A 27,882-nucleotide genomic window follows, 5' to 3' on the forward strand; every position below is an offset into this window, starting at 1 on the left:
GTTGTGTTGTGCATCCAACAGAAGACATTGTTAAGTGGAAGAGTTGCTGGGACTGACCAGAGTTGTGAATGGTCATGCTGTCTCCCAGAATGTGGTTGATATGGCGAACTGGATGAATTGTTTTTTAAACCATATGACAACACACGATCCGGCTTGCAACCCTGTAGCGTCGCCTGAGTAGTGCTGTTGTATCTGCTGCTAGATGACTTCCTTGGCCTTACATTTTATTTTCTGTTTATCCAGTTAAGTATCCCCTGGCTTTGTTGGATTCCCATGGTGTTGAACGACTTGCACCCTAGGGAACCAGTTGCAGTAGAGACTGTGGTTGTGTAAGAGACCATGGGCGAGTGCTCCATACTAAATTGCCTTATGTTTCCTTGACCGTCTGCTCTTTCATTAAACTGGTGCTTGCCACGTAGACGTAAGGCTGGATAGGTCAGCACTACCTGGCCTTAATTTGTGTAACTTGATTTGCGAAGGGTTTAATTGACTATGCAATGAAAATATATATGACATTTGAAGCTCTCTCTATATCTCTTGAAACTTCACCCTACCTGTCTCTATACCCTCTCTCCATCTTACCAGTTTCTAACTCCCCACTCTGTACCTTACATTTCTCTCCATCTTACATCTTACTCCCTTATTTCTCTCTACACCACCCCTCTTGTCTCTCTAGATATAGTATATCAATCTACCTCACCATTCATTTGCAATCAAACTTCTACACCTACTTTCTCTCTCTGTTTCTGTCCCTCCACCTCGCTACTCACATCTTTAATCCTTTTGGGCTACCAATCTTCTTCTGTCTACCTCCTAAGCTATCATGCAATTTTATGTCTCTATCTCTCACCTCCTTCTCTATTTCAACTTGTCTTCTTTATATCACCTCTCTGCCTCTACATCTCTTTATACACCGGTTTACCTCACATCTCTATCTCTACCTCATAACTCTTTATGCCTTTTTGTGAAACACCTTCATCTTTGTCTACTACACCCATCTCTACTGCATTACATTTCTCTCTAAAACTCCTCTCTCTCTGTCTCTTCCCTTCACCCCTCTATCAACGTTTCTCTCTGTCTCACTACACTCTGTACCTGATCACTCTTTCAAAACTTCTCATTGTGATGTTTATTGTATTGTAATTGCATTTAAGAAGCACTTACTTTCCCTGGCAACGTAGTGGAGTGCTTTGTGGTAGGCAGCAACCCAAAGTTAATAATTAACCCAGCGTTATTAATTATTGTAGTATATTGTTGGTTATTGGGTTAGTCTTGTGCACTGAGGGAACATTTCAAAGCTAGTTTCTAGTGGTGAATTAAGTCAATAGGAGTTAGGTCTGTTTTTTTGGGAACATATATAACACTGTATAGAAAATATCACAATAAAGAAAACAATTAATTAGTCCAACAACAAAATTAATTTCCCTTTCAAAGAGGAATAATCATTCAGTTCATTAAATAATCACTAATTTTTCCCCAAGTTCATTGACATTTGGCAATTGATCCTCACATCTTGGCTATCTAAAACTCAAACACATATGTTTGTAGAGTTTCCCTCCATCATTCTGATCTGATTATTAGGGTGGGTTTATGCAAGTGGGAAAAATGGGATAAATGCATAAGGTACAAAAGTTTAGATATTGTTAGATTGCAAGAGGTTACACAGGGAAGAATTTGTGATTAATTGCAGGGTTGGGTACTCAGTGAGGCAGGCAGGCATGAGATAGAGTAGGACACACCCAGTTGCACTAAGGCAGACCGAAGATGGAGTATAATGAGAGTATCCTTCAAATAAAAATATAAGCAAGAGAATACTTCCTAGCTATAAATGAAGTTGTTAACCTTCATGGTTATTTTGGGCAGATGACGGGGGTCTAATATTGAGATAGGATGTAATCATAGGAAGTGTGAAGACTAGAAAGAAAGGTTGAAAGTTGATCATCTGTGGACAAGTGATACATACTGTTAGCATCTTTGGTTGTTCAGTTTGGCTGTTGGTGTTGATATTGCCATCTGTTTTTTACATAGACAGTTTGTTTAGAAGAATGGATAATGTCTGGGTTTTGCATTGATTATTCACTTATGTATTTACTTGAGACAGATGCATGGGAGGTACTATTCTAGGACAATGTGGTTCTATCTCATATTATCAGGGGTTGTATATAACAGGATTCTGTGTATTTAGCTCTTCCTTGATCTTAAGGAGTAGTGCAGGGCATATACCTCCAAAGTCAAAATGCAAAAGTAGATCCTATAGAAACAGGCGACCAATCGCTTAATCAGGTGAATTTATACATGCAGTGCACAAAAAATTGTGACTCACTGAAGTATCTGAAACTGATAAGGTCCACTTTAGAGAATGGACTGTCACTGATCCACTAACTAAGGAAAAATGGGACCGCTATGCCCAAGAATCCAATCCACGAGTGTAGGATACTGATTAGGGGGTAATTGTTGAGGTTCAATCTCCTACACTCACGGCTTGGGTTACCTGGTGCTGGTTTCATTGCTTGTAATAGCACTCACCAGCGATTCTCTCTTGAGCTGCGGTTGGTAATTGCCTTCCCTACTGAGACCTGACTCAACCTCCCACAGGTTAGTTCTTGGATGTCGTGGTTCTGTTTTTCCTCAATTGGTGCATTGTTGCTGGTCTATTCTGTAAATTGGACCTTGTCGGATTTGGATAAGTCAGTGAGTTACTAATTTTTGCACAATGCATGTTTAATTTCTCCTGATTTAGGGATTGGTCGCCCACTTCCCTTGGATCTACTTTTGGTCTTTGACTGAATTTCTGTCCTGATGATGACCCTATAAATACCTTATGGGTCGAAATGCTGTTAACACGAAAAGGGAATAAAGGCATATGCATTAAGAAATTGATTCTGTAGGAGACATCCCAAAATCTGTTGGACTTGTTTGGCTCTACGTAATTTCATTCATTGATTGAATTTACCCTGCATTCAGACCTCAGTACTGCCTATTGCCTTGTGGATGATCACCTTCTATGATTTTTTTCACTACATTCACTTGTAACGTGTGATCATGTTATTTCACAAGAGTACCACTGTTGTTTAATGTAGATCTTTTTGTACATGTTTTCTTCAATCTTGATACATAAAGGAAGGTTACAATAAATACAAGCTGTCGTTGATATTAATTTATCAATGATTGTCCTCATTAATTGTCTAAATTCTTTATATGAGTATGTTGCTTAATGAAACTTAGAGGTGTACTTGTGCTTTTCTTTGTATACCCTAATCCCTTTGGTATGTAGGTTGGTTATTGCAACAACCATCTGAAAAAAGGCCATTCATTGAGGGAAGATTCTCGTATTTTGGAATCTGATTTTTTTCAAATCAGTCAGTAAGTGTGTACATGTCAAGAGTGTTGGGGTTTTAAATGGTTTATTAAATGAAAGTAAGTTTAATGTGTGTACATACAGAACAGTTTTGATAAATACAAAAAATGGCACCATCTTTCATGAACCGTGAAAACAGATACACGTATGTAAGTACGGAAGTATAGTTTACCTTTTTATGAAGGCTGTTAACCTTGTGAAACTCATTTACAGATATCATTCAACAGTGTTTCTGGATTTTAATTCCATACCAATTTTTGTACTATTCTATGTTTTGGTTGTTCAGTTCTTTACATTGAAGCTGAAGTATGGGAAAAAATGTATTAGGTTGTGTTCACTCTGGAATGTAAGTTTTCCATAATTATCAAGAAGCCCTATAATGAACATCATAAAATGACAGCATTTTCTTTTCCTTATTAGGACCTCATGTTTGAGTTGGAGGTAAAGAATTTAGCATTGTCGGATTCCAGAGGAAACGATCTGCAGAAGATAATAGTTATTAAAGTGTCAAATACGAGCACACAGCAGGTAAAGACATGCAACTATTACCACTGCTTGCAAGTTGCACGATGGAGCTAATAATTATAAAACCTGGCTTTTGTAGGAGATTGGTGAAATGTGAATGTGAGAAAGAATTTCAGAGTATTCTTTTTATGCTTTCACCATCATACATGAAGAAGGGCATGCAACATTAAACATGGTCAACGTGTGGGAAGCAATCCTTTGAAAGTCTGTTTTTATGTTGCAGCCTCCCAGACAGCACAGTTCTGGGTTTCCAGTGACATCTACAGGACTTTCAGAAAGTTGACCTAGGAATGCATTTGTCCGTTTATTGCCATTGGCTCTGTCGTTTGTAACTCACATTTTTTGACTTTTTGTTTGCTGTCTTTATTTGCTGTAGGCTTTCCAAGTTCAGTTTGTCCCTCCTGTTGCCTAAACTATGTTTACTGTATTTTTCCATTAACTTACTTTCTGTAAACCAACCTTTAAATCTTGTTCTTATTTTGTCACATTTGGTGTAAATTCAGACCAATGTGAAATATCAGGCACTGCCTCCCATAGGTGATTGTTTACTTTCCGTTCTCTGACTTCAAAGTGAGAGGATTTATGTGACAATCTTGCTGGTTATTGGGGGTAGGCAAAATGTTTTTTCTAGCACACAACAACATTTAAATGAACTGTGTAAGTATTTCAGAATATATCAGAATTAGGAACACAAATGAAGCACATTTTTAGTTATTTCTGAAGTGTGTTGGAAAAAAATGATTTAATATGGTCTAAGTGTGTTGGAAAATAATACTTTAATATGATCAAAACAAATCAAATCATTACACTAGGTGATGCAAGTTCCACACATTTTCGTTTGTGCACTGTATAGCTTTATTAGTAAAACTGTATGTCTGTGCAAATGTAATGGTCATTTCAATTGAAAATGTGTTGTCTGTAATGTCAGTGCGCTACCATGCCATGCATACTACACTGTACTCTGCACCACTCCACACCACTGGACTATATTTTGAAGTATTCCACTTTACACCACTCCATCACACTGCACTCTGCACCACTGTATGCCACAGCGCTCTTTGCCTCTTTATGCTTTGCCTCTCTACCCTGTACCACTCTACTCTATGCCAATTCACTCTTCGCCACTCTACTCTAAAGCACTGCATTCTTCACCACTGAACTCTACACCACTCCAGTCTATGCCACACCAATCTACTCTGCACAACTCCACTCTACGCCACTGTACACTATACCACTCTGCAACCCTGCACTCTATTCCAGTGCACTCTATACCAATACACTCTATGTCAATGCACTTTACTCTGTAACACTGAACTCTATGCCCTTGCACTCTATGCCAATCCACTGGATGCCACTGCACTGTACGCCACTCTAATCTACGCTGAACCACTGCACACTATGCCACTGCACTCAACAAAACTTTTCTCTATGCCATTGTGCTCTGTGCTACTCTAGGTAACTGCACTCTACCCTACACCACTCTACTACACACCACTTTACTCTACTCTAAAACAGTCTTCTCTATACTACTGCACTCTATGCCACTCTACTCTACTCTACACGACTCTACACTATGCCCCTCTAATACATGACTCTCTAGGCCAATCCACTCTACAACAGTCTACGACACTCTCCTTTACGGCACTAATTTTTAGTAATGCTGAACAGCAGCCACACTGTTGTACAACATGGCTAACACTCATTGACAAAGCCAATAGCTCTTGCATAGGCAAGAGCATTTGGCTTTTCCATTGCTTCTTTTCCGTTCGTTTGCTCTTGCTGCAGTGCAGCGTATGTACCTTTGGTGTCTCTTGTGATGCGTAAGAAGAGGCCATACCCAAGCACCATTTGTCCTGCCCCTTTCCATGCCTCTCCATAACAGCTGCTAAATGTGCCAGGAGATGACAGAACAACGGATATTGAACTTTACCACACATATTATTTTGTCAAACTACAGATCATTAGAAGCAATGTTTACTAAAAACGGTTACATTTCACGTATGTTTGTGTGTGTTTATATCTACACACACACACACATATTATAGCCTTCTTAGATGACCCCAACAGTTTTATTTGTGGACCCTTGTCAATTCACTTCTAGAGACGCCACTGGTGTATATAATACTAATATTTGTAATAATTTAGAAAATCGGTGGCGAATATAACAAGGTCAGTTCCGAATTTTGATATACTTTCATAGCAGCATGAGAAAGGAAGTGAATGCTGTTTCTCAGAAAATATTACAGACTCTTTCAGATTTGTGTTTCATAACATCAACTGAAGCATTTTCTCTCCACTGATTATGTCCCCGTCTGTCACCCTTGTTAAAATCATTACAATGCAAGGTTTACCTCCCGCAACGGATAGTATTTACCTATTCTACCCCTGAACAAAAAAATTCAAACAAATACCCTTATTCCTGAACCACAGCACCCCCTCCCCCCCCCCCTTTCCTAGGAATTATAAATAGAGACCATGCCGAAAAGATCTGACCATCCAAGCAACCCCGCCCCCCCTATGGTTGAGCCAAACAGGACAGGGAGGCCATCAGCCAGGATGTCTTGATGAATCTAGGATTCAGGGTAATGAAGACTACTAGAAACTAATCGGGACACTACCTCCGTCTTCCTTGTCCAATCCTTACAAAGCGAGAATGTACCTAAAGAGAAGAAAAAAACAAAGGTGACTCAGAAGAAAACAGAAATACAAAGAACCAGATGACGTGTAAAATATAGATGAACAGTTGGGCATGTTTAGATCCACACGTGATTATTATGGAATCACACCCAGAAATACCTGAAGTAGAACAACCCAGGACCAGCCATGGAGAAGAGACCCAGACAACCCATGAGAATCAGTGGCTCACGGTTGCACAGGTAGGGCCGCGCCACGAGCACGACCAGTAAGCGTGCGAATCCACCAGAAGAATGAAGGCCCGCAGAAAAGGTACAATAGGACTGCGCAAGAACCGTGATGGGGAGGAAAACGGCGAAGCGATCATGACTGCTCCTCACGTTTTTTTTTTGGAAGGCATCAATTATTATATACCAGGACATTGCACAAACCAGCACCAACCCCCTCCTCAGTGAGAGATGTATTTTTATATTTTATAAGCAAGCTGTTGGGGACAGGCGACCTCATCACACAACACATTTACAAAATACCAAATCCTCACAGCCTGTTAATCATACATCAGAGTAGCCCTGTAATAACCTCTGGCTGCATGTTTTCTTTACAAAATGACAGGAAGGACACAACAGAGCACCTCACAAAGCATCTTTCAAGTAATTATAGTAGGATGTGTGATATAAAGCAAAGGTCCGCACAGTGGCAGTGAAAATGAAGTGGATTAATACATGTCCTGACTCCATACAGGAGGGTTCGGGGTTCCAAACCCACAAAAATTAATTTCGTCAAATAATGCAATTTAAATCACAGTTTTCACTAAAGTTGGTTGAAAGACAAAGGCTATGAAATGGCACTCATTAAACATACAAGCACTTTATTGATTGGTATGACAAGCCAATGAAGCCTGACGATCCACACGAGCTAACCACATTTTTTTTCAAATTGTGCATTGTGTACAATCTGTTAAGAATTACCGCCAGTGTGTGTTAGTGCCAGCATTTTGTTGTGGGTAAATCCTATATTCTACTGGTGCCCCTTTATGGCAGGAATCACATGCAATATGCCGATGCCGGAATTTTGCTGTGGATGCCGACCATATACCATTGGTGACCTATGAGTCAAAAATTGCATTTACTAAGTCAGGGACAACATTTTGCCATGATTAACCGCCTCCCACCCCACACCAATATGCCATGGTTGCCCCCCCTTATGCCAATAATTACCTTCAGTATCCTTACACCAGTATTTTGCCACGGATGCCCCTTATGCCAAGAATTCTCTCCAATATACAAGCACTATAATTTTGCAACAGGTGCCTCTGCAAAACAAGAACTACCTGAAGTATACAAGGGCCAGGAGCAGACTTCCAAATGTGACACATGCCCACTTACATTAACTCATTCTCAGTCACACTCACTCTCTCCCTCCTGCAAACTCAGTCCCTTACACTCATTCTCTCATGCGTTCTCACTCACTGTCTCTTTCATGTGCATGCACCAACTCTTACTCTCACTCACTCTCATGGACTCACTGTCTCATTCTCACTCACTCTCACTTATTCTCACTCACTCTGATTCTCTCACAGCCACACGCTGTCACTCTTATTCTTACTCACTCTTCATAAGTTACTCCCACTAACTTTTAATCGACTCATACACACACATTCTTCTACTTACACATGGTCACACATGCAAACATTCTCACATACACACACATTTGAGAGATTTTTTTACTTACTTTCATCCGCCTGGGATGGTCTACTTCAGCTCCTGGTGCTGGCTAGACCCACTGAGCAGGCGCACAGCTAACCCACGTACTGATAAAGGAAATGGACTGAAGCCTGCACTGTGCAAACACCATGCTGATGCACTGTGCTGGCTTCAGCTCTCAGCCTCTTGCCTTTTCAAACTTCCTTTTCCCACCTCTTCATAGGGTAGGGTGGGCTTAGTGAGGATCGAGACTGTGGACCCTACCCCACCCGGGTATAAGATGGAAGAGGCTGAGGTGTCAGACTTATTGAGGTGTATTCCTGAGAACTATAGGTGTGTCAAGAGCTTCTTTTACAGGTGATTCTGCAGTGCAACACAAATGAGGTTGCACCTAGTCATACCAGACCCATAAATCTAGGGCTGACTTCACCAGCCCTGGAAAATCTGTCTGATGGCAACCACAGGCCCCTCTATGGTTCTGTACTAGCCATCTAACAGATTCACTTTCTAAGGCTGCTGGCAGGCAGGGTCAACTTTTTTTATGATAAAATTAGTGACTAAAAGGCTGTTACGCAGCATTAGTGTTATAAAAAATGGACAGAAAACACAGTATGGATTCCCCAATGTTCTTTTTTATAAAGTTTTTTTGATTTTTACTGCACACAAGAGAATACATAAAACCATTAATCGAATCATATCATCGGGATATTTTATAGTCATAATCCATACAATCATTGCGCTTACCCTAATATAAAAAACAATTCCCAAATCAAATTTCCAGGTTCTGTTTCATTAGCCATTGTGACATCGGAGCCCAGACTTTTGACCCCCCTCTTTCGGCCTGCCTTAACCTTACAGGCGTACAAGTTAATCTCCAAATAATACATTGAACATATTCGAGCCAACCATTGATATAAATTGGGGGGTCATGCTTTAGCCAGTCAGACATAATACAACTTTGCATCACTGCCATAGCCACAAAAAAAAAACACAAAACATTGATATTGACCCATACACTCCTCCTAAAATATGTTTTAATTATTTCACAAATTTAAAATTATCAACCCACAGTTGTACTCTACTGTTAGATCTGTCAGCTCTTGGAATGGTTTCCCCTGTCTTTTTGTTTCTGACCTCCTGGTTTTGATCCTATGCTGAATTTCATTTTTGCTGGCTTTAGGACTCTGGGCACTTTACCACTGCTGACCAGTGCTATGTGCAAGTGCTCTCTGTCTAAATTGTACTGGTGATTGGTTTATCGATGATTGGCATATTTGATTTACTAGGAAGTCCCTACTATAGTGCACCATGTGTGCAGCACTGATTGTGCCACCTTCATGAGTAGCCCTGTAAACATGGCTCAGACCTGCCACTGCAGTGTCTGAGTGGGCAGTTTTAAACTGCCATTTCGACCTGGCAAGTGTACTCACTTGCCAGACCCAAACCTTCCCTTTTACTACATGTAAGTCACCCCCAAGGTAGGCCCAAGGCAGCCCCACGGTCAGGATAAGATGTGTAGGACATGTATTTTGTGTGTTTTACATGTTCCGATAGTGAAACACTGCTAAATTTGTTTTTCACTAATGAAAGGCCACAAACATGGGGATTGCCTTGTAATATTTTTAAGTGTATTTTCCCTTTGGGAGCAGATAGAGATATGGAATTTGGGGGTCTCTGAACTCACAATTTAAAAATACATCTTTTGGTGAAAGTAGTTTTTGAATTGTAGATTTGAAAATGCCACTTCAAGAAAGTGGACATTATCTTGCTAAACCATTCTAGGTCTCTGCCTGTCTGTGGAATACACATCAGGGTCAGGATGACAGATGGACTGTTTGTGCAGTCACTCTAGACAGTCACACAAAGGGAGCTGAGGTGTGCCCTGCATATCCTGATGGACCATCACCAGGCTGATGGGTCTTCCTGAGCTAGAGTGGTGGGAGGAGCTGACAACTGCACCTGAATTGAGCTGTGTCTGTCCTCGCACAAAGCAGTCTCCAACCCCCTGGAGTGTGTCTGGGGCTGGGGTAGGGAAAGGCAGGGTCGTGTCCACTACAAACACTTCTCTTTGAAGTTTGCCTACTTTGCAGACTGAAATGGGTATAAGGACTGGGCCTCTGACCCCACATAGTTAGAACACTTCTGGACTGAGGACATTCTGCCAGGAAGAAGAGCTGTATGCTGTAGGAGGAACTGCCAGTCTGACTGTTGCATTGTTGTGCTGGCCTGCTGCTTGCTGCTTTTGTCCTGGGAGTGAAAGGACTGCACTTTGTCTTCTACATCCTGCTTTCCAGGTATCTCCAAGGGCTTGAACTGAGCTTGCCTCCTGTTTAGAAGTCTCAGGGCCATCAAAGACTTCACCTACCAGTGCTTGGGCTCTCTTGCTGAAAGTCCTGACTTGCCAAATCAAGTTCCTTGACCCTCGGAAGTGAGCTCTGGTGCAACCAGGAAGAAACCAAGCACATTGACTCCAAAGCAACTTCAGAACTGGTGCTGCTGTCCGACTCCATGCCACAGCCTTCACCGGAGCCGTAGTCCCCACTGAGTGTAATGACCATGACCTGCAACACAGGCTTGACGTCACTGCAGTGCCTCCAAAGTCCAGCCACAGCGTGAGTACTGAGTGCCAAGTCACCGACGTCCGTAACACCTGACTCCAACCCCACCGCAGTACCTGTGGTTCCGTGGTGTAAGGGCCACAACGCAAACTTTATGCCTTGCATCTTGACCTATTGGATTCATCGACCCTGCAGGGTCGTAAGTAACCAACACCTCACCATGACGTCGCATCACCTTCCCTGCAACGTAAGGCACAACACAGGCAGTAAGGAACCGACACCTCACCTCCCCAGTAGCAATAAGGTACCGACGCCCCACAGGCTCCAGGGTTGCCTTGCCTTCCCAACTCCAAGCAGCGTCTTTGTTTCCTCATCGTTTTCTAAGGCACTGTGCCTGCGGTACGTGCGACACTATGATCGACCTGCACTTCCTTGCAAGTGGCGTCAGACTGTTGGGAATAACTCCATCAAAAACGCCGTCTTAGCCCCAGTTGGAGCTATTGTGTTCTGAAGCACTTTATTAAGATTTTTGAAAATTCGTATCTTTACTTGTGTATGTTGATTTTTTGTCACTTTGGTCTTGTTTTACTCACATAAATATTGGCTATTTTTCTAAACGGGTGTGGAGTACTTTTGCGTTTTTTCACTGTGTTAGTGCGTGTGTGTACAAATACTTAACCCATTGCCTCTGAGATAACCCTAACTGCTTGAGCCAAGGTACCAAGGGGGTGGGCAGGGGTTATCTTAACTGTGTGACTCCCTTACCCTGACTAGGATGAGGGTCCCTACTTGGACAAGGTAGAAATCACTGCCAACTACAGACCCCATTTCTAACACCTAAGAGTTTCCCAAAATCTCCTCAACCTCCATCCCACCTTTGCTGCAGCTTTCCTGTCCAGGTAGATTGTAAACCACCCTCTTGATCTGTCCTCTGTAACCTGTATATGCACCCTTTAGTAAAGGCTGACTTTGCTATCCCCTCCTAGTTGTTGTCCGCCATTCCTCCCCAATGCTTCCCAACTGGGTGTCTTCCTCCATACAGTTGCCTAGCACAAAAGCCCTTGTTAAATCCCCAAAATGCTGCCAAGTTGGTTCCCTGTCCTTCTGGGCCTTCTTTATAAGGTCAATATATCTGAATACTGCCGCTGCACATTCTACATGTTTTTCCCATTATAAACTGACGCAAATTAAAAAGGCTGATGTGCATGTTTCAGTGCTAAACCAACACCCTTGGACACCTCCGCAGTTCCCATTCTTCCTCGTTTGACCCCTCTTTAGATTGTATCCCTCTGTGCAAAATTTTAAAATTGCCAATAACCAAATTTTTCCAGATCTTTTTTCTTTGTTTTATCTGATAAGCGTGAACTCAAAGACATCATGGGGGTCATTCTAAGTCTGGCGGGCGGCGGAGGCCGCCCGCCAGACTTCCCCCCTCCAAAATACCGCTCCGCGGTCGCAAGACCAGTGCAAAAACCCTTCCCACGAGGACGCCGGCTCAGAATTGAGCCGGCGGAGTGGGAAGGTGCGACGGGTGCAGTTGCACCCGTCGCGAATTTCACTGTCTGCAATGCAGACAGTGAAATTCAAAGTGGGGCCCGCTTACAGGGGCCCCACGACACCCCATACCGCCATCCTGTTCCTGGCGGGCGAACCGCCAGGAACAGGATGGCGGTATGGGACCGCCGGTTTTCCTCTTCTGACCGCGGCTGAACCGCCGCGGTCATAATGCCCTGCGGGGCACCGCCAGCCTGTTGGCGGTGCTCCCGCCGACCCTGGCCCCGGCGGTCTAGTACCGCCGGGGTCAGAATCACCCCCCATAATTCTAATATACAGTACTTTCTGTCTGTGGTGCTTTTGCTTTCTCTTATTTCTTTTCCAGCTCTTCTTCCTGTTTGTTACCCCCTTCAGTCTGTACTTCTTTATCACACACTTTCTTCTTATTGGTTTTGTCATTTTTTTTTAATTTAAAGTATCTTTATTCTCATCTGTCTGCTTGTGCTTTGCTTCTTTGCCCAATTCAATTACTGCATCCCCCACCATCATTGATTTCTGTTCTTAATCCTTGTCTCGTGACATCTGAAAACCACCAATGGTCCTCCTTCCTTCAGTTATTTCCCCACCTTTTGCAACTTTCTGGCACCAGCTTTCACACCTCCTCCAAAACCCCATAGTTCTCTCTCAGCTTGCCCTCCTCCCACTCATCACTTTCTTGATCGTAATCCAAAATCACTCCGCCGTCTTCATTCATAAAACCCCTGTCGCTCATCCCTGGTTGTTCTCCAACCATTACATCATATCTTTTTCATTCCACTTCAGCAATGCTGGTCTCATTGTGGTTATGTCATTCTCCCTTAACTAATAGAGTGGTATAGACCCCTTCCAGCCTTTAGACAAGCATTCATTAGCCCCTACAAACTCAGCTGGTACGGTCAACACTTTGCTGACCTCACCCATCAAGATTTTATATTTATGGTTTTATGATGTTTTGTTTACATGCTGCTCCAACCTGTTGGTCCTCCGTCCCCATGAGTTGCTCTAGCTCCATTATTTCCTAGCTGACTCTCATCTACATCTGGCACCCATACCCATCTACCCACCCCTGTACCATTCTGTTTTTGTGCCTTTTGTACATTTTGTTTTATCCTCTAGGCACCCCTGCTCTTGTCACCCAGTTCAATTATTATCTGCTCTCATCCTTGTTGACGTCCATGCTCCGACTCCCAAGTCGGTGTTCTCATGTTTTTAAATTTTGGTTTCCAGACACCCTGATTCTTCTTCATTTTGCCTGTATTTGCCCTGTTATAGGCTCCTGGCCTTATACTCTCTGCTCCTGTGAAGTGCATTGCTTTGGTAGTTCTAATGGGTGATGGACTTACAATTGCAACCCTCCCCTACCGCATGATGTCATGTTCACTGCAAGCTACCTGCCTTTTCCGTTGCTGTGCCCCTAGCGGCCTGCTGACCTCACCACACTCTCAGGCCTGGTAGGTGGCACTCCAGTGCTTACAATGTTACTGCCTCCCACTCACACCACCAACCCGCTCATACTCCTCCCTCCTTGGTTCCAGTGTCTAGATTTTTACCTGCATCAGACGCTAACTCAACTCTGACATAGCTATTGCTGCCTGCCTGCCCTCTCCCTTTTGCTGCTCCATGCCTCCTGCTGCCTCGTTTTAGAACTGATACGTTTCTTCTCCTACTAGTGGTAGTAACTTACGTGTGCCCTTCCTCATGTTTCACTTCTATTCCCTTAATGGTTCCGATGCTCCTATTTCTGCTTAAGGGAGAGCACGTGGTTATTGCTGCTTGACATCCAGCTCCCTAGTGCCTCTCCTGGGTCTTACCATCCCCACCTAAGCTTGGCCTCAAACCCCTGGCTTAATTAAAACTACAGAATCCATCTTGAAGCTTTCAGCCGACGACGAAAGAACCAGGGTTGAGGCTTCTTCATGCTTAAATTTAACCCTGATTAAAGCCATACACTTCCTCATGGTTAGCTACTTCTACCTGATCTTCAAACTGTGATGCTGATAATGTCAAATCCCCATTGAGCGGTCAGTATTTTAGATATCTTAATAGATCAACAGTGCCAAAATTATGATTCAGTTTCACAATTTAGGTTTTGTTAAAGAAAGCACAGTATTCCTATTAGTTCTCTGTTCCCAGGTCCAAAGGCATAATCCATCCAATAGCCAAGAGTGAGACGATACTGCTTCAGAAGTTGATGGTGCTTCTTTGTTGGCGTATGTGGTTGGCTAGAGAGCAGACATTACTGAGGATGTAGTGACTTAGACTCCATTGATTACAAGTAGAGTCCTCATTGACGAGGGCTCAGTCAGGACTCAATCTAGGTATTTTATCTATTTATTTATCCTGGTCCATGATTAAGGATTTGCAGCTAGGGGGGGAATTCCTAAATGCTGATTATCACTGTCAGAGCACAGAGTTCTACCTGAGTTGAAAATGAGTATACAGATGTGCTTGTTTCAACAGCAATGGGAGAAACAGATTATGTACAGATGGGTGGTGCATGGATTTGCAGAGGACTATTTAGTTTATTTCCAATCAATCCTTTCAGGCTTACAATTCCTGTTCACTCTAAATAGGTTAGTTACAAAAGGTTGTTTTGTTGTTAATGCGCAACAATACTGTATATCAAGTTCCACAAAAAATAGGGGTATAGAGTGATACAATTCAGGTGAGGAAATAGTCTGACAAGTACTGACTGGTGACCGTTTAAAAGAAATTAAAGGTATGCCTTATAAATATGCACTTCGAAATGAACACTGCAACAGGTAATTCTCCTGAGGAAATTTCCTGGTGTCAATAGACTTGTAGTATGCCATTCTGCAAATACTGATTATTAAAGAACATATCAGTGACAGTTTCAGGGTATTTTGCTTCATCACAGGTCATTTCTCAGGATATTCAAGACGGGTCTAGATACATTTTGTGGTGATTCTTCGTGAGAAGGGAGTTCAGATTGATATTTCTCAGGGCAATCTTCTTATAATGTCCTTCTCATGGGTCCAAATACTTGATTCTAGAAGATTGAGTTGATTCTCTCTATTCTGGGAGGAGTAGGATTTCTATCTTTTACATTCATCCAAAAGCCTGAGGTACATCAAGACATGGTTCTGAAAGGACAAGATCATAGTGTCTCTACCACTGGAGAGGAAACTCAAATTGAGGTGAGGACTCTCTCAATCATTACAGAAGGCCCAGGGGCTAGTGTGGGAGTGATCTCAGCTGCAAGAAGACTTGGCAGCTAGCCTTTGTAAGGTCTTCAGCAGATATATACATGAGTCCTCTAGTTCAACATATTATTCGTCTCTATGGACAAGCCCCTCAGGAAACTGAAGATGTGATTTTAGTATCTCAAGATAGAGGAAACAGCTCAACAATGGTGGTTGTAGCCAAGAGGTATAGAAATAAGGATGATATCATGGTCTCCATCCATCATAGTTTTTTCTACTGATGCATCAATCTAGGCTCAAGAACCCCTCATGGTCAGTCGTTACCATAAGAACAAAAACAATTCCTTGAGTTTTTAAAATGGTGGATTCAGTGATCAACAATTTCATTAATGGCAGACCGTTCTGTAGTTGGGTGATTTGCAGGAGTTTTGGGGTACACTTCCTTGCACATCAGCACAATACTCTTTTACTCCTCTTCTTCTCAATTTCAGGTTCTGGAATTGATGGAGTGTATGCCCTCTTCAACTTATAGTTACAGCATTGCTATTGGCTTTTCCCTTGTCTCTCTGATATTTAAGATTCAGAGTACAAGAGCAGCCATGATACCAATCTGTCCCTAGTGACACGGAAACAACTTGTTCCCTCTTTATGAAACATATGGCTATAAGAAGTAGAGATACTTTCTCTGATTCTTAACTCTTTGTATCTTCTGCCCATATCTCTGATATCACTGAGATTAGTGGTTGTGGTGTTACGCTGACCATGGTGTAGTCAAACTCTGAGGAATGTAATCAATCAATGAGATTGTATAATCACCACTGAGTCTTTTTTAAAACAGTAAATTTTCCTCTGTGCATTACTCTCCAGAGAGCAGTCTCCAAGTTCTGCAGGAGGATTTTGACAAGGGATTGTTGATGGGCAATATGTGACTACAGTGGGCTACATTTAAGTCTTTTTGGTCTACTTGAGGGCCTCTGCCAGAGACTGATGTCTCAATTTCAAGATTATTATGCAAAAGGCCAGTGTGGTTGAGACCAACAGTTGAGTGCTTTGGGCATGGGGTTCAAAGTTAAGGTACAATTCAGAACACTGCTTTGAACCTGTGGTTGAAGTGGTAGAGATTTTCATTTGTCCTTAAAAGGTGCATTTATAGTGACGATCTCTATGGCAAGTGGTTTGAGGGAGCTGAATACAACGATGTGTAATTCCTGTTATTTAAGATTTTTTTAGGGCAAAATGGTTTTCAGATTAGGTTCAAATATGGTTCCTAACCCAAATTGAGTGTTTCATGGAGACCAATAATCTATATTGGTTCTTTGTCTGTATCTTCTTTCATAACAGGTTTTTCAAATTAATGTGCTGGATGTGATCAGCTCAATGACAATTTATATGCATAGATCAAAGGAATGGGATAATACGTTATTTCCCTGTTTAGTTGAAGAGAACAGGGGCCACAAATCTTTCCGTTTTTTAGACGATTTTTAAGGAATTGTTTATATTAGCATTTTCCAGATTCCCTCAGTGTCCTCCAGGCTCTGGTCATGTATGCCTGGTTGGAGGCATGGCAGCCTCTCTGGAAGAATTGAATGGAGATAACATTACAGATGTCTGCTGCAGCTGGCATGAATCTCTTTTTTATTTCATTATATGTTACAGTGGAATAAATTACCCTGAGGGGTTTTCTGTTTCTTTCTTTGAAATAGGGTCAGGCACATGGTTATAATTGAAAGGTATTGCTTGGTTGGCATTACTCCTGTCTGAAGATTTTTTTTCCTATTGATATATTGCAAAGAAGACAGCCATTCTTTGACAGTTTGCATATAGTAAGGAATGGGGCAAGGAATGCTAGATGAGGAGGTAATGTCTAGGTTATTTACCAGTCATTTTCATTAATCCAATTCCTCATTCGTTGATCCAATATATACATTTAGGCCCATCCTCTCAGTCTAGGTCATCTTCACTGGTAAGGAGGCTTAATAATAATAGGAATTTCCACAATTCCATTTCACTTTGCATAATAAGCAGATGGATCTTTTGGAGATAGAAAGGAAAAAAGACCCTTGGGAAGGATGACCATTAGGAGGCAGAGCCAGAGTCCTGCATATAGTAAGTTCTGGAATGAGGATTGAAGAATCTGAGTAATGAAGATTACCAGTGACTAATCTAGGCAATACGCTAGCACACTCTTTTGCCTCAGTCTAAAGAATGCTGTTAGTATAATGGGCATTCAACAGACTGTGGCAGAGTAGCAGGGTCAGCAAGATTTCTAAGGAAGTGGAGAAACTCCCTGGAAAAGAGGTCAATGGCAAATATGTTCTTGATTTGCTCCTATTATCCCCTGTTTTAGTTCCCTACTTCCTGTCTTCCTTGGTCTTGTCTAGTGTAAAATACATTGTAATTATTGTAGTAAAGTGTTGTGAATTCTCTTTGAGCTCTGAATTTCTAATTGAGTATTTGCCCTTTGCTAAACCAAGAGCTCCAAGAGAAAAATCACCCCAATAAATAGGTAATGTTTTGCTTTGCAAAATATTTACATATTAGCAATAAAAGAAAGGCTTGTATACTGGCCTAGCACGAACCAATTCATTTTCCTTTTACCGGTCTTCAGTTATATTTATATTTTCTTGAGAGAGGTATTTCCCTAGAATATGTCATCCTCTCTTCCTTGTTCATCCATTTGGGAGGGCTGTCTGGAAAAGTAACAACTTCATAAAACACACATTGGCAAAGCCGGAATGTCTGGCATTTGATTTCATCCTTTTGGCTTTGTCAGTGCTTGTTTTGTTTTGCCATGATGTTTGTAAAACATTTTTGGGGGATGCCACTGGTCCCTCGACAATTTAAAAACCATAAAACATTGGCTAAAGTAAAAAAAAAAATTGTCACAAAAAGCACACATTGCCATAATAATGTCTGGTACAGGAAAGAACTACTTTGTGTATGGATGTGCTCTTGGGAAAGAGCAGAATGCCATCACTCACAGTGAAGTTATCCAGTGGCTAAAGTAGGTTGACCCATTGCCCCATAAAGCATGCTGTAGGGGGCAGAAGGAAAATGTGAATGACACAATAACAAATGGACGAGAATGACTATTAGAAAACCCCCAAAAATAAGTATATTATTTATGTAATTGTAATAAAATCGTAAAGTCTTGGATGACGCCAGACCTAAAGACTGAGATAGACACATGACACAATATAAATACTCATTAAATAAGGCTAGATAGATTTACTGACCGACTGGCAGGGTTTTTGTGTCATAATTAAGCAGTTAAAGAATAGACTGTATGGGTTTTTATCTGCCAAAGTATGGTATATTTCTTAGACCTATTCTCGAAGATGAGTGCATAATTTAAAGTTAGTATTTGAGGTATAATAATCCATTGGCACTTTCTAATGGGTTATTTCTCACAGTACACATCAAGATATTTGCTGAAGTAGATTATTTCGTGTACTTAGAATGTACTGCAGTGTGTTAGTTTGGGTCTCTAGGGTGCAGTGCATTTAGTGGAGAGGAGTAGTGGCCCGTGAATGAAACACAGGATAGTTCCAAGGTTTAGGTGAGTTGGATTAGCATAGCTTGGATTTAGTGCAGTGAGGAATGTTAACCTCTCTATAGCGCATTGTTATGAATTAGGCCCTGAAATTAGCCAAGCCGAGCGGAATTAGCGTATGGAATTTCTGTCTGTGTTTCTTAGTCAGATGGTAATTCCTGCCTAAAAACATGACTGATGCAAACAGGCATTCATTTAAAGTTTGGTGGGCAAACATGATCGTCGTATCTCTTTACATCGAATGTCCATTGTAGAGCCGGGTATCCTGCAATGCCAATGTCAAAATCCCTGCCTTCACAGATGCACACCACGTGGCACATGCAACCACTCAGTTTACAAGCATGGGAGACAGTCAGTGGGATGGAGAAAGGCATCTGTGGGCCCTGCTCAAACCTGAGAGAAGCATCACTTATTGTCCTCTCTGCCTACCAGAATCTCTGGTGTGTCTCTCAACATCCCATCAAATCCGGGCAGTGTTCAGTGTACCACATATCCTTAGAGAATTCTCTTATATTTTCTGTGCTTGCCTCTTTACTGCATCTTTTAATCTTTGCATCTTTTAATCCTTCTTTGTTTGTATTTACAGGTCTGGGTATGGTCCAAAGCTAAGTTCATCAACCGGAAATATCTGATGGAGGAGCTTTATCAGCGTTTTATAACTGGTGAGGAAGTTGAAACTGACAAAGAAAGTGATCCATTCTGGGACCCCATTGAGGTCATTCATTTAGGATCGGCTCATATATGGCTTCAGTCCCTGGCATACTGTATGACACTTGAGGAGCAAACAGAACTTCTGAACTCCGAAGGAAAGGAGGAAGCCATCTTGCTGATCAGCATCATACCCTGCTCTAGTTCAGGAAAGTACGTACCGTTCTTTTAAAATTAAAGCAAAGTAAATATTCTCAACAAACCCATGTATGACGAGAAAAAAATGTTTTTAAGGGGATTTCAAGGGTCTGTTACTATTTATCTCCTTTTATTAGCATTAAACCCAAGGCAAGAAAAAAGACAGGAAAGGCGGAACAGACAACAGATACTGAGGATAAAAAGACAGTGACATATGAGAGTGATTCAGATGATGGGTTTATAAATCAGTTCCTGATGAATCATCTGCCTCTGTACCATTCAGGTGAGGTAGGAGCAAGAAGTGAAGAGCACAAAATGTAACCCCGAATGTGCCTACTGCTGCAGTTGCACAGACCGTGAATCATATAGTACCAGGTGCACCTGCAAGTTCAGTGACACAAATTCCTGAAGCAAATCAACCAGTTCAGAGTTATAACACAGTTTAGCCTGTGCCAAGTACCGTTGTGAAACAGATTGTGCTCAATTCTAATGTGAACCAGACAGGGCAGTCACCTTCTGTGAATCCGCTTGTGCAAAATTTCGTTATGAATCAACCGGTGCAGATATTAAGTCCAGAACAGTCAATGCCAAATATTACCCCGAGTCAAACAGAACAAAGTTTCAGTACTGTCCTAACTGAGAAAAGTGTAGGAATGACAATTTCTCAGAATCAGACTAATCATATTGGTTCAGATGCATTAACAGTTCCTATGACTAAAGGTCCTGTTGTTCCTCAGTATGCTCCAGATACGTCTGGAAGCAATGCACATTCATTGAATGTTCAGACAGTTCCAGATACACAAGTTCCAGATACACCAGCTACATCCGATAGGATGTCACCAATTGGTATGCAGAGATCAGTATATTTTAACAAGTCAGAAATCGAGAGAACCTGCTCTCTTGTGAGGCCGTTAACCCCTACATAAATTGCAGATCCAAACACAATGACAAGTCAGACAGGATTTATCCCTGATGCAATGTTTCCTCAGAGAGACTAACCTTATTTTGTTTCCAGACCAGATCAGATTCCGAATGTTAATTCCATCACTCCACAAGGAAGAGAACCCTTCAACACAGCAGAGAACATGTAAAATTTTAAACCCCAACCCAGTATACTGTAGATCCTTTAAGAGCAGAAGTATCATATAGTAAATAAGAACATGAAAGGTTTCACTGCACAGCAGCTGAATGAATGGTAAAATAATTTGAGTCCTGAAGGTGCAACAGGAATAACATACTGCAATGCTAGAACAGAAGAAATCCCGGAGAGAGATAGATCAGTAAATGTGCCGGGACTGAAATAGGAATTAAACAAAATTATATTAGGAACATTAGACACAGCTGAATTAGAAACTTACACAGAAGACAAACTGTAGTTCATGTGCAAAGGCTTTACTCAATCTGCAGGACAGACTTATGAGAGATTAGCTGAAGTGGTTGAGAAATATGATGTGGGTTTAGAGAAATCAAAGCCCTTAAAGAGAAGCTACTGATTGGAGTTCAGCACAAAAGATATAGTTAACGTGAGATCTCCATGAATGAAAACTCACATTAAGGAAAATGGAAATACTGGAAGGTAGATATGTGAAGAAAAGAGATCAGAGGAAAGCAAAGCCAAATGTGTCTCCAGCATGAGCAAATCAAGCAGAGGACAATGTAAAAATGCTGCCCTTGAGAGAGATACCAGGTGGAGGTTATGTTCATGTACCCTGGAGTAGGAGTGATATTCTGTCATTCACAAATGATTACCAGAGATTGAGAGAGAAACCAGTGGAGTGGAACAAGCAGACAGAGCGATTTGTGAAACTTTCAAAATGCCTGTGGGAGTATTTGGACAGGTTGTTTGACATTGTGTTTCTGAGTGATCTGTGGAATGAATGCAAGGTGAAAGACGATTGGCCTGATTGTGGACCCCGAAGAAACCCAGTACCAGGTGCACCATCTGAAGAAATGATGAAAAAGTATTACAAGGTGACTGAGTTTTTGAAAAACAAGGTGTCTCTGAAAGATATTGTTTGGCAGAGGATTGACAGGATGACTCAGGAGATGAAGGAGTAGATTCATGGCTATTACGAAAGATTGCTGCAAACTTTTAAACATAATGGTACAGAAACAATAGAAGCCAAAGATATGGGTCATTTTGTGTTCAGAGTTATGCAAGGATTGAAACCAGACATAAGTGAGATTATTCAGCAGCACCTCTTTGTTGGCAGAATAAACTGATTGATGAAATATTGTGGTATGCAAAATATTGTTGTGACGATTTAGAGTTGAAGCATACCCTGTTTCTAACAAAGCAGAAAAAGTTGGAAGAGAAGGTTATGGTAATGCAATTGAAAGCTGCACAGAAAGCTAGGCAGAGCCTGCAGATGATGGTTAATACAGGTGGTATGCTAGGAGTGCCACAGCAGGTAATAAAAATTGTCTAGCCTGAAGGTAGAGGACGTGGTGTTGAGGTAGATCAAAGTGGAAGTGTGCTGGCTATCCAGGATTTGAAATGAACTAATCTGTGTCATGTGTGTGGAAATTCTGGTCATTGGCGAAGGAAGTGTCCCCTTAGTAATATGAATAATCACATGTAGAATTCTGGAATTGCTCAAGTACAAGTCAATAATCAGTTTAAAATGCAAAGAGTTCAAGGACCCGAATGGAAAATATAAATGTGTCCCCAAGACAGCAGATGGAGGTATCGCAAGCCCAGACGACTCAACAGCATGTGGTTGTTCCCCAACATAATTCAAATCAAATTGAAAATGCAAATGTGAATCAGGTAGATTCATTGTTTCCTTTGATGGATTTGACTGATTAGGAATGTTCAGAACTTCTTCAAGCAGATAGCTCAGATGCTGATGGATTCCATGGAAGGTGTGTCCTTAGAAGTAGATCACTGTGATCCCTATCTAAATACCAATGATATAGGTCATGAAAAATAACAGAGAAGCCAAATGCCTTGTATCCAAAAACACCCCTCTATATCATGACATCCGAGACAATTGCCAGAATCACTCCCCTGATCAATTGCTTAATTGAAGAAGGTATCCTGAAAGAGATAATGGGAAGTCTATGTAACACTCCCATTCTAGGACTGTGGAAGCCCAATGGAAAGCACCTCAATGTCCAGGACCTGAGAAAGGTAAATGAGATTGTTGTTCTAAGTTGTCCCATGGTCCCGAATCCTGCAGTGATTTTAATTCAAATTCCATGTGAAGTACAATGGTTTACTCTAATTGAGTTATGCCAAACCTTCTTCTCAATACCATTGCATGAGAAAGGCTAATTCCTCTTCACGTTCAAATTCGACGGCCGTGTTTTGGCATGGTACCGAGTCACACAATGGTATACTAGGACTCCTTTGACTTTCAACCAGATCTTGAAAAAGAATCTGAAATCCCTGCAAATGCTGTATCACTCAGTCTTAGTGCATTCCATAGACAGCCTACTTGTTGCATCAAACACTCGAGAATCATGCAGGAGAAACACATTGCTCTCTCGAATCATTTAGGAGAAAATGGACATAAAGTTTCTCCAGCTAAATTACAATATTGCCAAAAAGAAGACCTGTACTTAGGTTACCACATTGAGAAAGGTGTCCGGAAAGTGTCACTAGAAAGAATCTTGGCAATCATGAAATTAAACCCCCCTGCCACACAGAAAAAAAGTCCAAATGTCCTGGGAATGGTTGGCTACTGTCGCCAGTGGACTCCTAACATTTTCCTTTTGGCCAAGCCTTTACAGATGCTGACACACAAAGATGTGTCTAATCTGGTACCATTGGATGACAACTGCATATGTGCTTTCACAGAGCTGGGAAAAAGCCTATGTTGAGCCCCAGCTCTGGGAATGCCTGATTATAACAAATGTTTTTCTTTGTTTTGCTGTGAGACGGATGTATCTGCTCTCTCAGCTTTGACACAGCTGCATGGAGATAATAAGCCTGTTGCGTATTTTGCTGCCACACTTGACCCTGTGGCTTCTGCGCCATCTAGTTGTTTGAAGGTAGTCGCTGCCTTGACCGTCAGCATGAACAGTGCAAAGGCATTGTTATGAGTCACCCTCTAACATTTTTATTCCCCAACCTCTGGAAATACTGTTAACCCGGACCAAAATGCAGTATTTAACCAGTGCATGTTTGACCCGCTATGAGCAGGTCATTCTCGCTTCTCCGATTGTTAACCACAAGATATGTACGGTTTTGAATCATGCTACTTTTTTGCCAAATCCTGTTGCAAATGTCAATGACTGTGTGGATGAAGTTGAGCATGACTGTCATGATGTGACTGAATTCTGCATTAAACCAAGACCTGACATTCAAGATGTACCCTAACTGAAAATGACTATGTCATGCTTGTTGATCGCTCCTGTTTAAGAGATAAAGATGGTATCCTGAGAGCTGGTTATGCAGTTTGCAAATTCTCAGATATGATTGAAGCCTCCTGGTTTTGAGACTTTTTTTCCTCCCCAAGTAGCCAAATTGGTTGCTCTTACCAGAGCATGCTGTGTTTCTGAACAGCTCAAAGTTATAATCTTCACTGACAGTCAGTATGGTTTTGGTGTCATTCATGATTTTGAACAGTTGTGGTCCCAGAGAGGGTTCATCATTACCTCCTCTGTAGCTCCTGTCCGTAACGGAGATAAGATCTATAATTTGGTGAATGCATTATAGCTGCCTCCAAAAATTGCTGTTCTGAAATGTGCAGCCCATAGGAACTCTATGGACTATGTGACATTAGGTAGTAGATGTGCTGATGAAGTCGCAAGGTATTGTGCTTCCTTTAATGAAGAGTCCACCAATGAGACAAGTGATGAGACAAATCAAAATTTCCTGTTAATTGCATTTGTGGGAGGAAGTTAAAAGGTTGCAGGAAGAAGTAACAGAAGAAGAGCTGCAAAGTTGGGATAGAGCAGGAAGTGTCAAGAGAAATGAGGATGATATTTGGGTTTCCAGTGATGGAACAGCAGTGTTGCCTAATAGCTTGTTGGCACCCATGGCTAGATACTATCATGGACAGGCTCATATAGGTAGGGGTGCAATGATCAGAACTTTTAGAGAAACATGGTTTAACCCCTGATTCAGAGTGATTGCAGAAGCTGTGTGTGAAAGGTGTGTCACATGCTAGCAGATGAATGTAGGAAAATGCACAGTTGTTACACTGAGGCACATTAGGAGTCAGACTGAGGAACTCATTTCAACAGCGAGGGTCTGAAATTATTGTTTGCAACATAACAAGTTAAGCAAAGATTACATTGCAGCTACAGACCTGAGGCTTCTGGACTTGTTGAACAGTTTAATGGCACTTTAGACTGGTGTGAGTATGTACATCCATCACTTTGGAATGGGCAGATGCATTGCCTCTTGTTTTGCGGAGCACCAACAGAAAGGCTGAGTTGTTCCCTCAGGAGATTATCATGGGGAGGACTATGAGATTGCCAGTGCTGCCTGCAAATGTTTTTGTGAACATTACAGATTACTTGGTGCTGGATTATTGGAAAGGACAGGCTGACATGGTTCGTTCTTTGTCTCATCAGGTTGGAGAAGCTACAGCACAGCTGCAGCAGGAGCTTTGCTTTGACCTACGTCCATGCGACTGGGTCATGGTGAAAATGCATGTAAGGAAAACATGCTTAGAACTGTATTGGAAAGGCTCTCATGAAGTGGTTTTGGTAAACACTATAGCGAGTACACACTAACCACACTCGCAAAGGTCCAGGTCCCCTAGATGAAACAGCACCTGTTCCAGAAGGGTTGGTTACAGTGAGCGAGAGGGATCAGGTTAGTGAAGCGGTTGTGACTGGACAAGGGGCTGCTACAGCACAAGTTCGGTCTGAGGGAGGTCTGGGTGAGTCAACAATAGTGGATGGTACAGAACGGTCGAGAAAGAATCAATGGACTCATGTGAGCTTGGATGCTGATGAAAGACCAGTTGCTGTAGATAAAAGAGCTGTATCAGGAGACAATTGACCTAAAGAGCACTATCTGCCAGCTGTACAAGTGCCTCCAACTATTGCTGAGGAGACTGAAGAGTTGCATTAAAGTGACAGTGATGCTGAGGGTCGAGTAAACAGGAGATCATAGAGAAAGAGAGTACCAAGCCGAAAATACTCTGCACCTGAATGGACATATTTTACTTCAAATGACTGAGAGAAGGAGCTTGCAACCTTTTGTTTTAACAATTCAAATCCAGTTCAAATTTCTTGAGTTTGAAATTGTGGTGGAGCTGAACTTTGAAATCTCATTGCAATGGATGAACAAAGACATTACGGCCCATATTTATACTTTTTTAGCGCCACTTTTGCGTCATTTGTTGATGCAAAAATGGCGCAGACTTACAAAATACAATTGTATTTTGAAAGTTTGCGCCGCTTTAGCGTAAACAAATGACGCAAATGCGGCGCTAAAAAAGTATAAATATGGGCCTACGTTTTGAAAGTGATTATTAGTGATTATGAGCTGTGCCTTTATTAGAGACATTTGAAGTTTTAGTAGAAGCTTTTGAACATTGGCAAGTAGAGAAATACCCGACGAACGTTTTAGAAGATCAAATAACTTTTTGTGACTAATTGAACATTCAAAAAGACTATTTTTGATTTTTGCTTTGCTCACAAATAAAAAAGGATTGAAAAGAGACAGTGATACATTAAAGCTGCTTTGCATATTTGATTTTTTAATTTAAACTTTTTGGTCTGAAATTAGAGAACTCATGGAGTTGGAAAGAAGTAAAAGTAGTAAGTGCAAATGCATATGTATATGTTTAGTGATAATTATCATGATTATACCATTGCTCATTGGATTGAGTCTGCCCATTAGAAGTGATTCAGAGAAGGTTACATTCACAAATGCCCCAAATTTTGAAAAATCACATAGCAAATCAAAATCCTGTGTACAATGATAAAAAATACTTACACAGTGATGTTTCTAGAGGTGACTTATCCTCAAATGTGTAATATAAGTTGTTATATGAGTATGTAGATACCATAGATGCTAGAGGCTACTACGTATTCACACAGTTGCCTTCATCAGTAAGTGAAGGAATCACATACCATAGTTTACCCCTAACCTATGGAATTTCCTGTAATTTGTTAATAACACATTTGTATCAGCAAGAGTATTATCAATATTTTTATTCAAATTATGACTAGGAATTCTTGATTGTCCCCATCATGAAGCATTTAAGAAAATTTGCAAAGACAAAAAACATTGACACAGTGGGAGGTGTCTTCGAGCCTACATTGACATTTGGTACAGTTTACGTCCACAAGAACAATTTGACCTGCATTTTTACCCCAGTAGAGAAGGAATTCATTGGGCAGGTTGAGGAGAGGAGAAGAGCCATGAAGGGTAAAATACAAAAAGGGAGCAGTTTTACAAAATTGCAGAACAGATGAAGCACATTCAGTAGCTGGAAAACAAGGATTCTTGGCTTTAGATTGGCAACATATAGGGAAGTTATGTGTATATAAACCTAGATCAAAGACTGACACACATTTTGTAGAAACTAGTGAATGTAGATGTGTTGAATGGACAAGACCCCGCCATATCAGGTGTTTATTTCATATGTGAAAAGAATGCCTATAATTTATCACGTAGACCATTTTAGTGATCCAGTCTGGGATGAGAAATGAAACACCAGAGTTAAGAAAGTGCTAGTGCTTCAGAGATTGTAGGAGATATTTTTGGTGCCATAATTCCATCAGTAAGTGTTATCTTGAATGATCTCAACATTAGAAAAATGTCAACAATTGTAGATAAGTTATCTATAGACACTGCAGGTGCCATATTATTAATGGACACCGAAATGGTTGTGGTAAGATCCATGGTTATACAAAATTGCCTTGTGTTAGACATTCTTCTTGCAAAAGAAGGCAGAGTTTGTCAGATGTTGCATGATCAACAGTGTTGCACTTACATACCTCACAATAGTAAGGAGATAAGAAGATATATTACAAACATGACTGACCTGAAATAGGACGTGAAAGAGTTAACAGCGACAGGCGCATGGGAAGCAATAAG

General features: G+C 41.3%; 1 protein-coding gene across 1 annotated transcript in view; it reads left to right on the forward strand.

Annotated features, from left to right (window-relative positions):
- Window positions 1–27,882, forward strand: part of LOC138297073 (kinesin-like protein KIF28) — a 783,037-nt gene that overhangs the window by 673,598 nt on the left and 81,557 nt on the right. The window contains exons 16-17 of the mRNA XM_069236578.1: window positions 3,779–3,886; window positions 19,615–19,889. Coding sequence (XP_069092679.1) covers window positions 3,779–3,886; window positions 19,615–19,889 — 383 coding nt within the window. The remainder of the gene's footprint in view (window positions 1–3,778; window positions 3,887–19,614; window positions 19,890–27,882) is intronic.

The sequence above is a fragment of the Pleurodeles waltl genome, chromosome 5, assembly GCF_031143425.1.
Source record: "Pleurodeles waltl isolate 20211129_DDA chromosome 5, aPleWal1.hap1.20221129, whole genome shotgun sequence".
Classification (NCBI taxonomy): Eukaryota; Metazoa; Chordata; class Amphibia; order Caudata; family Salamandridae; genus Pleurodeles; species Pleurodeles waltl.